The sequence below is a fragment of the Theobroma cacao genome, chromosome 3 (genome assembly GCF_053813885.1).
Source record: "Theobroma cacao isolate CCN51 chromosome 3, ASM5381388v1, whole genome shotgun sequence".
NCBI lineage: Eukaryota > Viridiplantae > Streptophyta > Magnoliopsida > Malvales > Malvaceae > Theobroma > Theobroma cacao.
In genome coordinates this window covers 35,791,258-35,803,882 of record NC_142641.1, presented here as the reverse complement: position 1 = coordinate 35,803,882, position 12,625 = coordinate 35,791,258, and the positions used below count along the sequence as shown (strand labels likewise).

The window sequence follows — 12,625 nt, the reverse complement described above, 5'->3', positions numbered from 1 at the left end:
TGACCTCAGTTTTAAGGAATTTATTAAAAAAAATATATATATATATGAATATAAATATAATAATGATAATAATAAATATATATATGTAATAAAATTTGATAAGAGAATTAAAGAATTTAGTCAAATACAGTGTCTACGTCTTTGCACTATTTCGAATTTTCGAAAAGCTCAAAGAGGGGCAGCTGTAGACACTAGATTAAAAAGACAATGAACAAAAAATGATGGAAAGAAAGGGAGAGAGGTACGACTGGCAGGGTGCGGACGCACCCTGCCAGGCACCTCTCTCACCTGCCAGACGCGAAAAATTCGCGTCTGGCAGGTTAGTGGAACTTGCCCCTGGGTGCCCAGGGACAAGGCAGTACTGGAGCGCCCCCTCCAAAGCCCAGAAATCGGGTATAAATGGGAGGGGGAGAACCTGCAGCAGAGAGGCAGCTTTCAAAACAATGGAGAGCAACCAAGGAGCAGAAAAATAGAAGAGGAAGGAGAGCGGGGCAGAAAAATAGAGAAGAGAGGGAGAGGTGTTCTGCTGCCGGCGCAAGAAGAAGGAGCATCGAACGGAGGAAGAGAGAGAGGAGCGGCGGCTGGCGCGGCACCAGAGAGAGAGGAGCGGCGGCTGGCGCGGCACCAGAGAGAAAGGGAGCAGCAGCAGCGAAGATCTGGCGCGAGGGGAAGGAGCACCGAACGGAGGAAGAGAGAGTGGAGCGGCGGCTGGCGCGGCACCAGAGAGGGAGGAGCGACGGCTGGCGCGGCACCAGATCTGCAAGTGACGCAGTGCCGGCGACAGTGAAAAATAGAGAAGGAGAAAGGGAGAAGAATGGTGCGTGAAGAAAGAGGGAGGGTCCAAAGATTTAAAATGGCACCGTTTTGACTCACCCCAAGACCCCTTTTGATTACAAAACGACACTGTTTCGGTGTTGGAGGGTGTGGCTATTCATAACAAGGTAAATTTTTCATTTTTATTATAGATATATTGGCTTGATTTTGTGGTGCTAAGTTTGACTTAAAATATATATATGTATATATAAAATAAAAAAAAGGAAGCTAATTGGTTTCGTTAGAGTATTAATTTAGCTAAAAAACATATAATATTTAGCGGATTGTTTGTTTTAAAATATATATATATAAATATGGGAAAAGATGAAATGTGGAACATATTTATGAGATTCATAGTCATGAAAATTTATATAGAGATAATAAGAGTGAAAATAAATTAGGGAGAACTAGAATTAAAATATGATGAAACAAAAATGTGGAAAAATCAAATTAGGTAAAAAGGTAGTTCTATATAAACGGAGAAAGAACAAAATAGAAGGAGATAAAGAACTATTTAATATAGATAAAGAATCATTTAACTTAGTGCCGATGATGGGATAATCGATCGGGATGCGAGAAGTCGCAATCCCGGGCCGATATTCCTTAGGTTCAGAATCCGAATCAAGGCTCCACCAGTACGATGGGAGGGCCTCGATTTCAAGGTTCCGAAATTCTTAATAAATGAAAAGTTTGACTATATCAAAAAATTACTTGATAAAAATAATAAATAAATAATTAAAAATAAATAAATAATAAATAATAATAATTCAAACATATAATAAATAATAAATTTGAAAATATAATATACATGACATTAAATAAATGAAAATAAATAAATATATAATAGTAAAAAAAGAATTAATTTAAAATTAAATATTGAGCATTAAGTGGCATAAACTATAAGAAATGTAAAGATAAAAAAAAAAAATAATGATAATAAATATATATATATAAAATAAGATCTTAAGCATTAGGTTTGAATAAAAATCGCTTATGAAAAATATAATAATAATAAAAATATAAAAATACATAAAAATAGTACGATAAAAAAAATATATAATTTTTACTCACTAAAATAACATAGAATTATAAACAATTTGTCTAACTATAAGTGAAAAACAAAGAACTTAGAACAAAAAATGTAAAGTATAAAAATAATAATAATAATAATAATTAGAAATAATAATAGGAAATATGATAATAAAATAAAAATAATTAATAACAACAAAAAATATAGATAATTGCATTAGCATAGCATATACGTATTGCATCATACATATCATTGCACATAAATATTTCTGTTTTCGAGTCTAAGCCCCGATGATGGGATCTTTCGGGGATCCTGCGAAGGCGGGTATTTCTCGAAAAGTTCCTTAGGTGAAAAGATGTCCTCGGGTCCCACCAGTATGATGGGAGGGCTCGAGAATCATCTTTAATAAAAGGCTTTTGCCCGAATTAGGTTCATTATGCACAAAAATATTATTTTAAAAAGAAAACGTACGATGACCCCGATGACGGGAATTATTCGTCGAATTTGCGAAGGCGAGTTTCTCGGATAATTCCTTAGGTGAGAGAATATCCCGAGTCCCACCAGCATGATGGGCGGATTCGGAAAATATCCTCGATAAAAGGTTATTTGTCCGGCATTTTTATCTCACGCCATGCATTTCATCTCACCACCCATTTGCATTCCTTTTTAGGTTAAATAGGAGATAAAATAAAAAATAATAATTAAGGAAATCCAGTGAAATTAAAAATTAAAGCCCAATAGGATAATCTAAAAATGGTACCGTTCATGGAACGGGCGTCCGAGGGGTGCTAATCCTTCCCCGGGCGTAACCGTACTCCCGAACCTAGATCCAGAAAATTGTAGACCGGTTTAAGGTTCTTTTCGGTGGGCTTAAAATTAATTTAAGTTTGCATCGATTAGAATCGAGTCAATAGGTGGCCAATCACACCTAGTAAAAAAAAAGATTGGTGGCGACTCCTAGTTGAATTTTTTAGTGAGTTTTCACAGGTCACGTCTAGCGATCGGGTTCCCGGACCCGCACGTTACGACATTATGTCCAGAATCTAGCATTATTAGTTAAAAGTAGAGATCATATATATAAGGTAGGGGGACCGGTGGCTGTGCCTACACATGGCTAAAAGGCTGTGCACCGAAACATGTAGGACCTGAACTCCTGCAACATAACATCGAATTCATTTAAAATGGGGAGGGAGGGCCATGCTTCAAAAAAAAAAAAAAACAACAATTATTCAACGTTGAAGCAAAGACTTACATGCATCACCCCACCATGTCCTCTATATTTATGTATATCATATTCAAAGTATAATGTTATATTCAGATCATAGAAATTTTTTATATTCTTGGAAAATGATAAGAGTGGGGACTCGGGAGATCCCAACCAGGTCTTGTTGAGTAGCACAATGCATGGCAATTGTGATAAGGAATAGAAACCAAGGGCATTTTGGTCCAACTTTGTGCTATAAATTGACAAGGTTCATGTTGCTCCCCATGCACAAGCCCGATTCTCTCCTCTCCTCTATTATTTTCCTCTCTGAATTGTCATAATTTGCTGTGAGTTTCCCGATCAAGTCGTAAGAGGAATAAAAGAAAATTATGGTTTCTAAAGTGGAAGAAGCTATGAAGAGGCAACAGCAGTCACAGCAACATAGTCACAAGGGAAGGGATCATTGCCATCAGCAGCAGCTGCAGAAGCAGATACAATGCAACAAGGGGAAAACTCCCAAGTTTAAGAGGAGCAGCTCCAATCTTGAAGAAGATGGTGCTTCGTCTGCCATTCTCTTGCTTGCTTGCATTGCCTGCACTCCCTCGTATTGATCACCTAAATACTATACATATAAACGTAGACGTAAGCTTCCGTTTTCACCTTCCTCTCCTCCTCGCCCTCACTATGACTCTTTATTGTCTCCCCTGTATCTTTTCTCTGTGTTAATGTTCACTAAGCCTAAATCTCTATATTGTATTAGCTAGAATTTCTAACTTCTCCTTGTTTCCCTGCATTTTTTTAGTTCAAATACGTATTGTAGTATTATTTACATTTTCTTTTAAAAGAGTTTATCAGCTGACACATCATCATGTGCAATAAGATGCACACATGCATCGACCCAAAATTAAATGGTCATGAGTTAAAAGGAAACAAGACAGTCTCCACCTAATATGGGTGTCGCCAAAAGCCAAAAGTTTCTTTATAAACGGTGGCGCCTGCACTGTCTTGACTCTATTTCATGCATGTGTTGGTGGAGCGCCCGCCAAACCAAACAATTGGAGATGAAGAAGATAACTCTGCTACAGCGCGACTGGCAGAAATTTAGTTAAGACTAAAAGTACAATTTTTCCACTAACACTTTCTTTCTAGCAAAAGAGAGTAAAATGCACCAATAATTCACGAGTTTCATATACTAAAGATATTTTATTTTCATTCATGATTTTTTAAATTTAATTATTTATAATTTTTAAAATTTAATATTTTGATCCTAACCCTTTAAGAATGTTTTAAATCTATTCATTTCATCAATTTATAGTTAAAAATCAACAATATGTGTCACCTCAACGTAATATGAATATTCATGTGATATAAATATGATCACTCCAAAAAAAGTCATATGGGTCCAATTTTTTTAACACATGAGCTTCCACACATGGCTTGGCTAGATGTCATGTGGAATTTTACATGGACGTTTACGTCACATTGAAATAGCAAATTTCGTTAAATTTAATCATTGTTAACAAAATGAATGAACTTAAAATATTTTGAAGTTTATAGATCAAAAAATGAGTTTTAAAAGCACAAATAAAAATAAAATATTTTACAAAAAATCATAGATGTCTAGTGTAATTTACTCAAAAAATAAAAATTGAGATTACATTCATAACATCTTAACGGAGTTCAAGTGTGTGAATAAAAGAAAAAAAAGAAAGAAAAGAAAACAACCATGAAGAAGAAGACATCAAACCACATAAGACATTCAACAAGTTTCGGTGTGCTTCTTCATCTTTGTTTGTTTTTTTTTTTTTATATTGATTAAAATTTCCTTCAGTACTTGCAAATTAAGTGGGTCCTACATCTACCTTCGGTACATAAAATTCAACATGAAGATAAAGGAGAGGGCTAAACTTCAAACTTTGAACCATTAATTGAAGAAGACTTCAAAACCATCAACTAGCTAGATAAAGACAAAATGGGTGTATTGGTCCTCGTATGATACATATACAGCCTCATAATGAACAGCAGAATGGAAAGTTTTGTTCGCTGCCATAGCATACCCTGTCTTCATAAGTTTTATCCTTTTAAGTTGAAAACACAATGTAACTTAAAATCATCCTCTTGCAATCATCTACACCATTGGAATCTTTGATCAGCTCCTTAGCTAACTTCGCTTGCTATTATCCCTTGTGTGCTGTTTTTATCCTTTCCTGACTTCACCTTTTAAACGATACAAATTATTATGCAAATTTCTTCTTATGAGGATCATGTTGCCTTGTTACTATTTAAGCATTGACAAAATATATATCCACAACATTGAGAGTTAGAATCTTACATGTCAAAGAATGCATAACACCATCAAACATTTTAATTCTTACAACCACAAGACTCATGACCTTCACAATTGAATTTCCATTCAAAGTAAAATTTCTAACCGCTCCTTGAAGCAAATCAAAATGTTCGTTTTTGGATTTTACATGGGTGACACAAGCAAAACCCAAATAATAATCATTTACTAAAATTTACATCCATACATTTCAAAATTATGAGAATAGTATTATGATATCACCGGCAACGGGAATACACTCACTTTTTTTTTCTTATTTCCTTTACCCAATTTTTAAGATCATCCTGTTAAATATACCCATACTCTATACAATATTACTAGATCCACACTTGCTACCTTAAGATCCTTTGTCGATTGACTTGTTATTTCGACCCTTAACAACTAATGCCAAGTCAATTGAATCTTTCCCCTATTCTTTCTTGTTCTCTTGGGCTTCATGGAACATTAAAGTTGTTTGTACTTACTTTAATGTTATTGTATCATTCTTGCAAATCAAAGATTTCACAAATACCTCATAAAAATCTCAAAGCGATGAGAGGAATAATTGTGTTTTCTCCTTTTCCTTCACATTCATGTCAATATTTTTTAATAGATCAATGATCCTATTGAACTTGCTTGTATGTTTCATAAAATCTTCACTCTCCTCCATCATTAAGCGATACAATTGATTTAGTTAACAGCCTTTTTGTTGCATGATATTATTAGTGTAACTGTTTTGCGCTTTTACAAAAAAAAAAAAAAGAATGCAACCACTTTAGGTGACACTTTCCGCTTATTGAAAAATAGCATTTAAATTGACACATGCATCTATCTTGTCTTTGGGTGATTAAAAAAAGTAATGGTCAAACCTCTGATCAGTAAAAGGATGAGAACAACTACTTGAGTTTACATTTAATTCGCTTTAGTGTATAGTATATATCTATACTATATAAAAGGAAGTCCAATGACTTCCACACTTAACCACGTAGAGACTTTAAGAGGGGTTGTCAAGTTTGAACAATGATTCCAATAGGATTTCCAAATTTTACCACGTGGATTTTGATATGTTTAGTGGGTGGACCACGTCCTGAGGGGTCTAAGTTGGACGAGCCTTGTGCAACGTAAGAGTTTGTTTCTAGTTGTTATAAATTGTTGCCATCACTCTGTAAACACTCATCCATACAAATTTAACAAACATTTCTCCCCTCCAAAAAAAAATCCAAAATGTATGTATAAAGTATTTGATCTTAATTATTGTTTTTTTTAAGATTTATATTTGTAAAAATCCAAATTCACAATATAAGTAATTAAATTAGAAAACCATTTTAATAAGAGAAAAAATATCTATAATAAAAAAGAAGAAAAAAGTATGTATAAAGACCAAATATCAAGAGCAAAAAAATACAAAATAAAAGATCACCGTTTTATTTAAATGTATGTATAAAGTATGTATAAAGTATGCAATTAATGATCTAGGAATAGATAAAAAAAAAAAAAAAGGCTTGTGTTCAAACAAGATAATGAGCTTAGTGGGGGAGTGGAAATACACCAATATCACTCTTGGTGGGAGAGTGGAAATACACCTTGAGACTCGTAGTTCTCCACCTAAAGAGATAAACAATGGCTAAAGATTTTAAGTGTGTTTGATGGAATTAATGATCTAGCAATAGAGAAAAAAAAGGAGATTGTGTTTAATCGAGATAACGAGCTTAAAGATATATAATAAAAGGTATTTTTATCATTTATCGCATATTTCTTTGTTATTTTTAAAACTATTCTTACCAACCAAGTAATAGAATAAGTTATAATAGCAAATCTTGTCTAATTCCATTCTCATGAATCAAATTATATAATAAATATTCTTCTTTTATTCTATTCTTGCAGAATAGTTATTTCATTTTCACCCTTATGCGAACCAAACATACCCTTAACTTATTAATTACAAATTTACAATGTTATCAGCTCCTCTATATAATAGGAAAACTCATGCATTGAGACAAGTATTGGCATCTTTTTCTTATAAAATTTTTGTAATTGTTGATTAGTCATCTGTTAGAAGATATTGATGATGATGAATATCCAAATTGTCTCTAAAGAGACAATCAAGCCTTCAATTCCAAGACCACATCACCTTAGAAACCTGAAGGTTTCTTTCCTGGACCAGCTTGCGCACCCAATCTACATTCCAATTGTTTTGTTCTATCCCGCTGAACAAAATGTTGATCTTTTGGAAAGATCCCTTTTGCTTAAGAAGTCCCTTTAAAAAATTTATAAATTATAATTTTTGTAACATTAACACAAAATAGAAAGTAGATATATATGTTTATAGTAAAAGTATAAATGTAATTGTAATTATATTCTTTATAAATTAACACAATCTATAAAGTATATATATTAAAAGACATTAAAAGTTGATCAATAATCATACTTTCATGAATTAATTTAATTAACTTTATAAATTTATCCTTAATTACATGAAATTAAAAAAAATAAGTTGCAAAACTATTTTAATCTCACAATCTCTTTTTAGGTATATATATTATTATAAGTTTACATAAACAAAAGTATATATATTATAACTAATAATTTTATAAGTTATAATTTTTGTAAAATACAAATAGAAAGTAAATATGTTTTTATTAAAAGTATATATATAATAATTATATTTCTTGTAATATGATAAGATATTCATATTATTTAAACATAACTAATAATCTAATAGTTTTTTAATTTAAATATATTAATGACATCACATTAATAATTTGACTAACAATCATATAACATTAATATATCTATCAATTTCTATCAAAATGAATTATTTATAAATTTGTTAAAAATGTTGAGTATTTCTCATCTTTGCACAAATTAAAATCCAAACACCAACAAAATTTTACATATTTAATTTAATTATCTGTTATATATTATATAAATAATAATAAAATATCTACCACTACAAAAAAAAAAAAAAAAAACTTCCTTTCTGCCCTTATTTTTCTGCTACTTGGCCGAAGCTCCCTATCCACTTTTAGCAGCCACGCTTTCCTCATTGTTCTTCCATCTTTTAACCATTTTATTTATACCGAAGCCTTGGGCTTTACTTCAATTTTTTGAAACTAAGGTAAAAATTTCAACTTTTAGACTTTCAAATTGATGGGTGTTTTTTTATTCTACCATTTTCTGATTTAATCTCAAATTTCCTAGCATTTTCTTCTTTTAAAATGTTAGGTTTCTTGCTTATACAATATTTGAATCAAGAGCTGCATGGTAAGGTTCCCTATAAAAAAAAGAAAACCTAAGTGTTTAGACGATGGGTTTGTAGCATTCCAAGTGATAGGAGGACGAACCTAGGTTTAGGAGCGAATTAGTTAGAGATTGTTAGTAGGGTTCATGAATTTCTAAATTTGAGTAAAATTTAGTAGAACTTAATTGTGGTTATTGGTTGCCCTAGGTTTCATTGAAAGCTGCAAGGCCCATCAACTAGGAGAGTTTTGGTGAAAGAGTGTTAATTTTTGGTGAAAGTGACATCAAAAGGTGGGTGGCTTGCATAAAAACGTTTTGTTGGAAATGCATGAAAGATTATTTTAAGATTGTGCAAATAAATATTTTATAAATGATCATGGAACAAGCTTTTCTGTTATGCATCAGATTGTGTTGAGTTTACTATTATTCTACACAGTATGTATATAAATATATACACTCATTAAGTTTAGTATTATTTTATATATTATATATATGTATATATTTGTACGTATCATATAGAATAAGAACAAGCTTAAATAGAATAACAACAAGCTTAAATTATACATACATACATACATATATATATATATATATATATATATATATATATATATATATATATATATATATATATATATATATATATATATATATATATATATATATATGTTGCGCGTATTGTGAGATTACATGAGTTGTGTAGAGATAATGGCATATGATGGATTGTGTTGGCTTTTATGATACAAATGACGATGAGGCAGATTTAATATATATAGTCATGCTCTGTTGTGCTTATTGTGAGACCACATGAGTTGTGTAGAGATAATGGCGTATGGTGGATTGTATTGGTAGTTATGATACAAATGATCGATGTATATATATGTGTGTGTTGTGAGACCACATGAGTTGTGTAGAGATAATATCATAGGGTGGATTGTGTTGGCAATGATGATACAAATGTTGTTGAGGTCAACTTGTTGATAGCCATGATTGGCTTGTGGATAGCATGATAGTGTGTTTACGTGCTTTATGGTTTTATTGATGATTGTGGACTAAGGTGGGCCATTAGAGTCGTATTGTTCTTGATATATGGTCACTGGCTTCGGCATTGGATTGCATTATATGGGTTTGTTATCCTTTTTATATCATTTTTGGTGGGGGAGTGGAAATACATCAATATCACCCTTGGTGGGGGAGTGAAAATACACCTTGAGACTCGTAGTTGCTCCACCTAGAGAGATAGACAATGGCTAAAGATTTTGAGTGTCTTTGATGCAATTAATGATCTAGGAATAAATAAAAAAAGGGCTTGTGTTTAAACGAGATAATGAGCTTTGTGGGGGGTGGAAATACACCAACATCACCCTTGATGGGGGAGTGGAAATACACTTTGAGACTTGTAGTTGCTCCACCTAGAGAGATAGACAATGGCTAAAGATTTTGAGTGTGTTTGATGCAATTAATGATCTAGGAATAGATAAAAAAAAAAGAGGCTTGTGTTCAAACAAGATAATGAGCTTAGTGGGGGAGTTGAAACACACCAATATCACTCTTGGTGGGAGAGTGGAAATACACCTTGAGACTCGTAGTTGCTCCACCTAAAGAGATAAACAATGGCTAAAGAATTTAAGTGTGTTTGATGGAATTAATGATCTAGCAATAGAGAAAAAAAAGGAGATTGTGTTTAATTGAGATAATGAGCTTAAAGATATATAATAAAAGGTATTTTTATCATTTATCGCATATTTCTTTGTTATTTTTAAAACTATTCTTACCAACCAAGTAATAGAATAAGTCATAATAACAATTTTTGTCTAATTTCATTCTGCACAAGGCCATTAACAGGGGAAAGACAAACCAGTGCTGCACAAGGCGATACATAAAATCTTAAGTTCTAGTTAAACCAACACTCAACACAGCATGTTCGTTGTGAAGGAAACTTTATCAATCTCCCTATGTAGTTAACAGCCTTTTTGTTCCATGATATTATCAGTGCAAGTAAGTGAATTGACTCTTTAATTTGTACTGAAAAAAGAAGGCAACGAACACAATACCATTTTAATTGACACTTTCCGCTTATTGAAAAATAGCATTTAAATTGACATATATTAAAAAAGTCATGGTCAAACCTCTGATCAGCAAAAGGATAAGAACAACTACTAGCTTGAGTTTACATTTAATACGTTTTAGATATTGTTATAAAATGTTGTTATCGCTTTGTAAATACTCATCTATAAAAGTTTTAACAAACAAAAGGAAAAAAAGACAAGAAAAGAAAAGAACTACAAAATTTTTGTTTGACCCCTTTCTCTTGGTTCTACGTCCTATTTTGAGAGGAAAAGGAATGATTCATTTGTCAAACCCACCCAACTGTCTCGCTAAAGGACAACGAAAGAAAGAAATAGTAGTTTGAAAAAAGTGTAGGAGCTTTAACTTCATAGAATGATCAAATTGTTTCATGGCTAATATATAATCATGGAATTTGCATTTTATTTGCACAATTTTTAACAATAGTTTGAAATGAATTGTGTTTTAATATTATATCGGTTTTGTTCAACCAATCTCATCCAAGAATAGCCGATCATTGTCCCCGCTTCAAATCCTCATACGGAGGTATATCGCTCTAGATTATATATGAAGAGAAAGAGCTTGCTTTTATTTATCCCATAGATCTTAATTATAGTTATTTTTTAAGATTTATAATATTTGAGATTTATATTATAGAAATAACGTTTTAAAAAGTCTCTAAACTTTTGAAGAGAATTCAAATAAATATTAATTCTTTTATTATATTCAATCAAATTTTTATACTTCTATTTTGGTACAAATAAACTTTTATAACTAACTGTTGATTAATGACCATTATTCAAAACGTCTCTGTTATTTTTTATACCAAGTGATAGTGACATTGATGTGAAAAATAAAAAATATCACATGATCATGTCATCATGTCACATCAACATGCCATGTATATCATCATTTATTACAACATGTTAGCATGTTTTGTTAACCAAGTGATATAAAATAATAAGTGGTGTTTTTTGACTAACTTCAACCGTTAGTTAAAAAAATTTATTTATTTCAAGATAAAAATATAAAAACTTGATTAAACATCACAAAAAATAATAATTTTTTTGAATTTTTTGAATAATTTAATTTTTTTAAAATATTATGCCTATGATTATAAGATGTAGTCTCAAATTTTAATTGATAAAGTATATTTTGAGAATGTTAGAAGAATTTTCGATATTATTTTTTTTTCGATCATAAGAGTTAGAGAAGCCATTATACTGTGTAGTTTGGCCTAGCTTTTTTTCAACTTATCTACTTTTTAAAAGCAAAAGTTAGGCCAAACATGATTTTTTGAGAAGCTCTTAGAAAAAAAAACAGCTTTTTTTTAAGAACAAAAATTAAAAAAAAGAGCTTAAAAAAAAGCTCTAAGGAGGAGTTTTTTCTTCTCTTCTTTTAAAAATATAAGAAAATATTTATTTTTATTCCAAAAATATCCTCATTTGTTAAAAATAATTACAATATTACCCTCTCAAAAAAAAAAAAAAGAAATGCCTTCTATGATAATTTTAACAAAAGTTATAACTTATAAAAAGAAATTTACCAAACAATTTTAACTTAATTTTAAAAGCTATTATATTTCATAAAAGTTTCATAATAGTTTTTAAATTAGAAAAAAATCAAGCCAAACAGGCTTAATGTTAACTGGAGAAGAGAAAATTAAGTTACGAAAAAAAAAAAACAAAGAAATATCCTAAACCTTTAGCTATAATATCAAATTTAACAAAAATTGGTATTTATTTTAACGGACATAGAATTTTATGTTTTTGTCGTTTATGAGTTGACTTTTAAAATGGGTAAAACACGTCTTCTCACTAGGCATCAAATATGACCAATGACCATCCATAATATGTTAGAATAAGGAGAGAAGTCGACATTGATTCAAAATGTCAAACCCTTGGTTGGAATTCTCAGTTCAAAGCAACATTATATATTCCGCCAGATT

At 31.2% G+C, this 12,625-nt stretch overlaps 1 protein-coding gene across 1 annotated transcript; it reads left to right on the top strand.

Annotated features, from left to right (window-relative positions):
* The first annotated feature begins 3,223 nt into the window (after window positions 1-3,223).
* Window positions 3,224-3,876, top strand: LOC18605055 (uncharacterized). The gene has a single exon (XM_007037840.3). The coding sequence runs from the start codon at window positions 3,437-3,439 to the stop codon at window positions 3,656-3,658; it is 222 nt and encodes a 73-aa protein (XP_007037902.1). The 5' UTR covers window positions 3,224-3,436; the 3' UTR covers window positions 3,659-3,876.
* The last annotated feature ends 8,749 nt before the right edge of the window (window positions 3,877-12,625 follow it).

What these genes read in the sequence shown, in the direction of transcription:
- LOC18605055 (XM_007037840.3), top strand. Translation starts at nt 3,437, where the DNA reads ATGGTTTCTAAAGTGGAAGAAGCTATGAAGAGGCAACAGCAGTCACAG.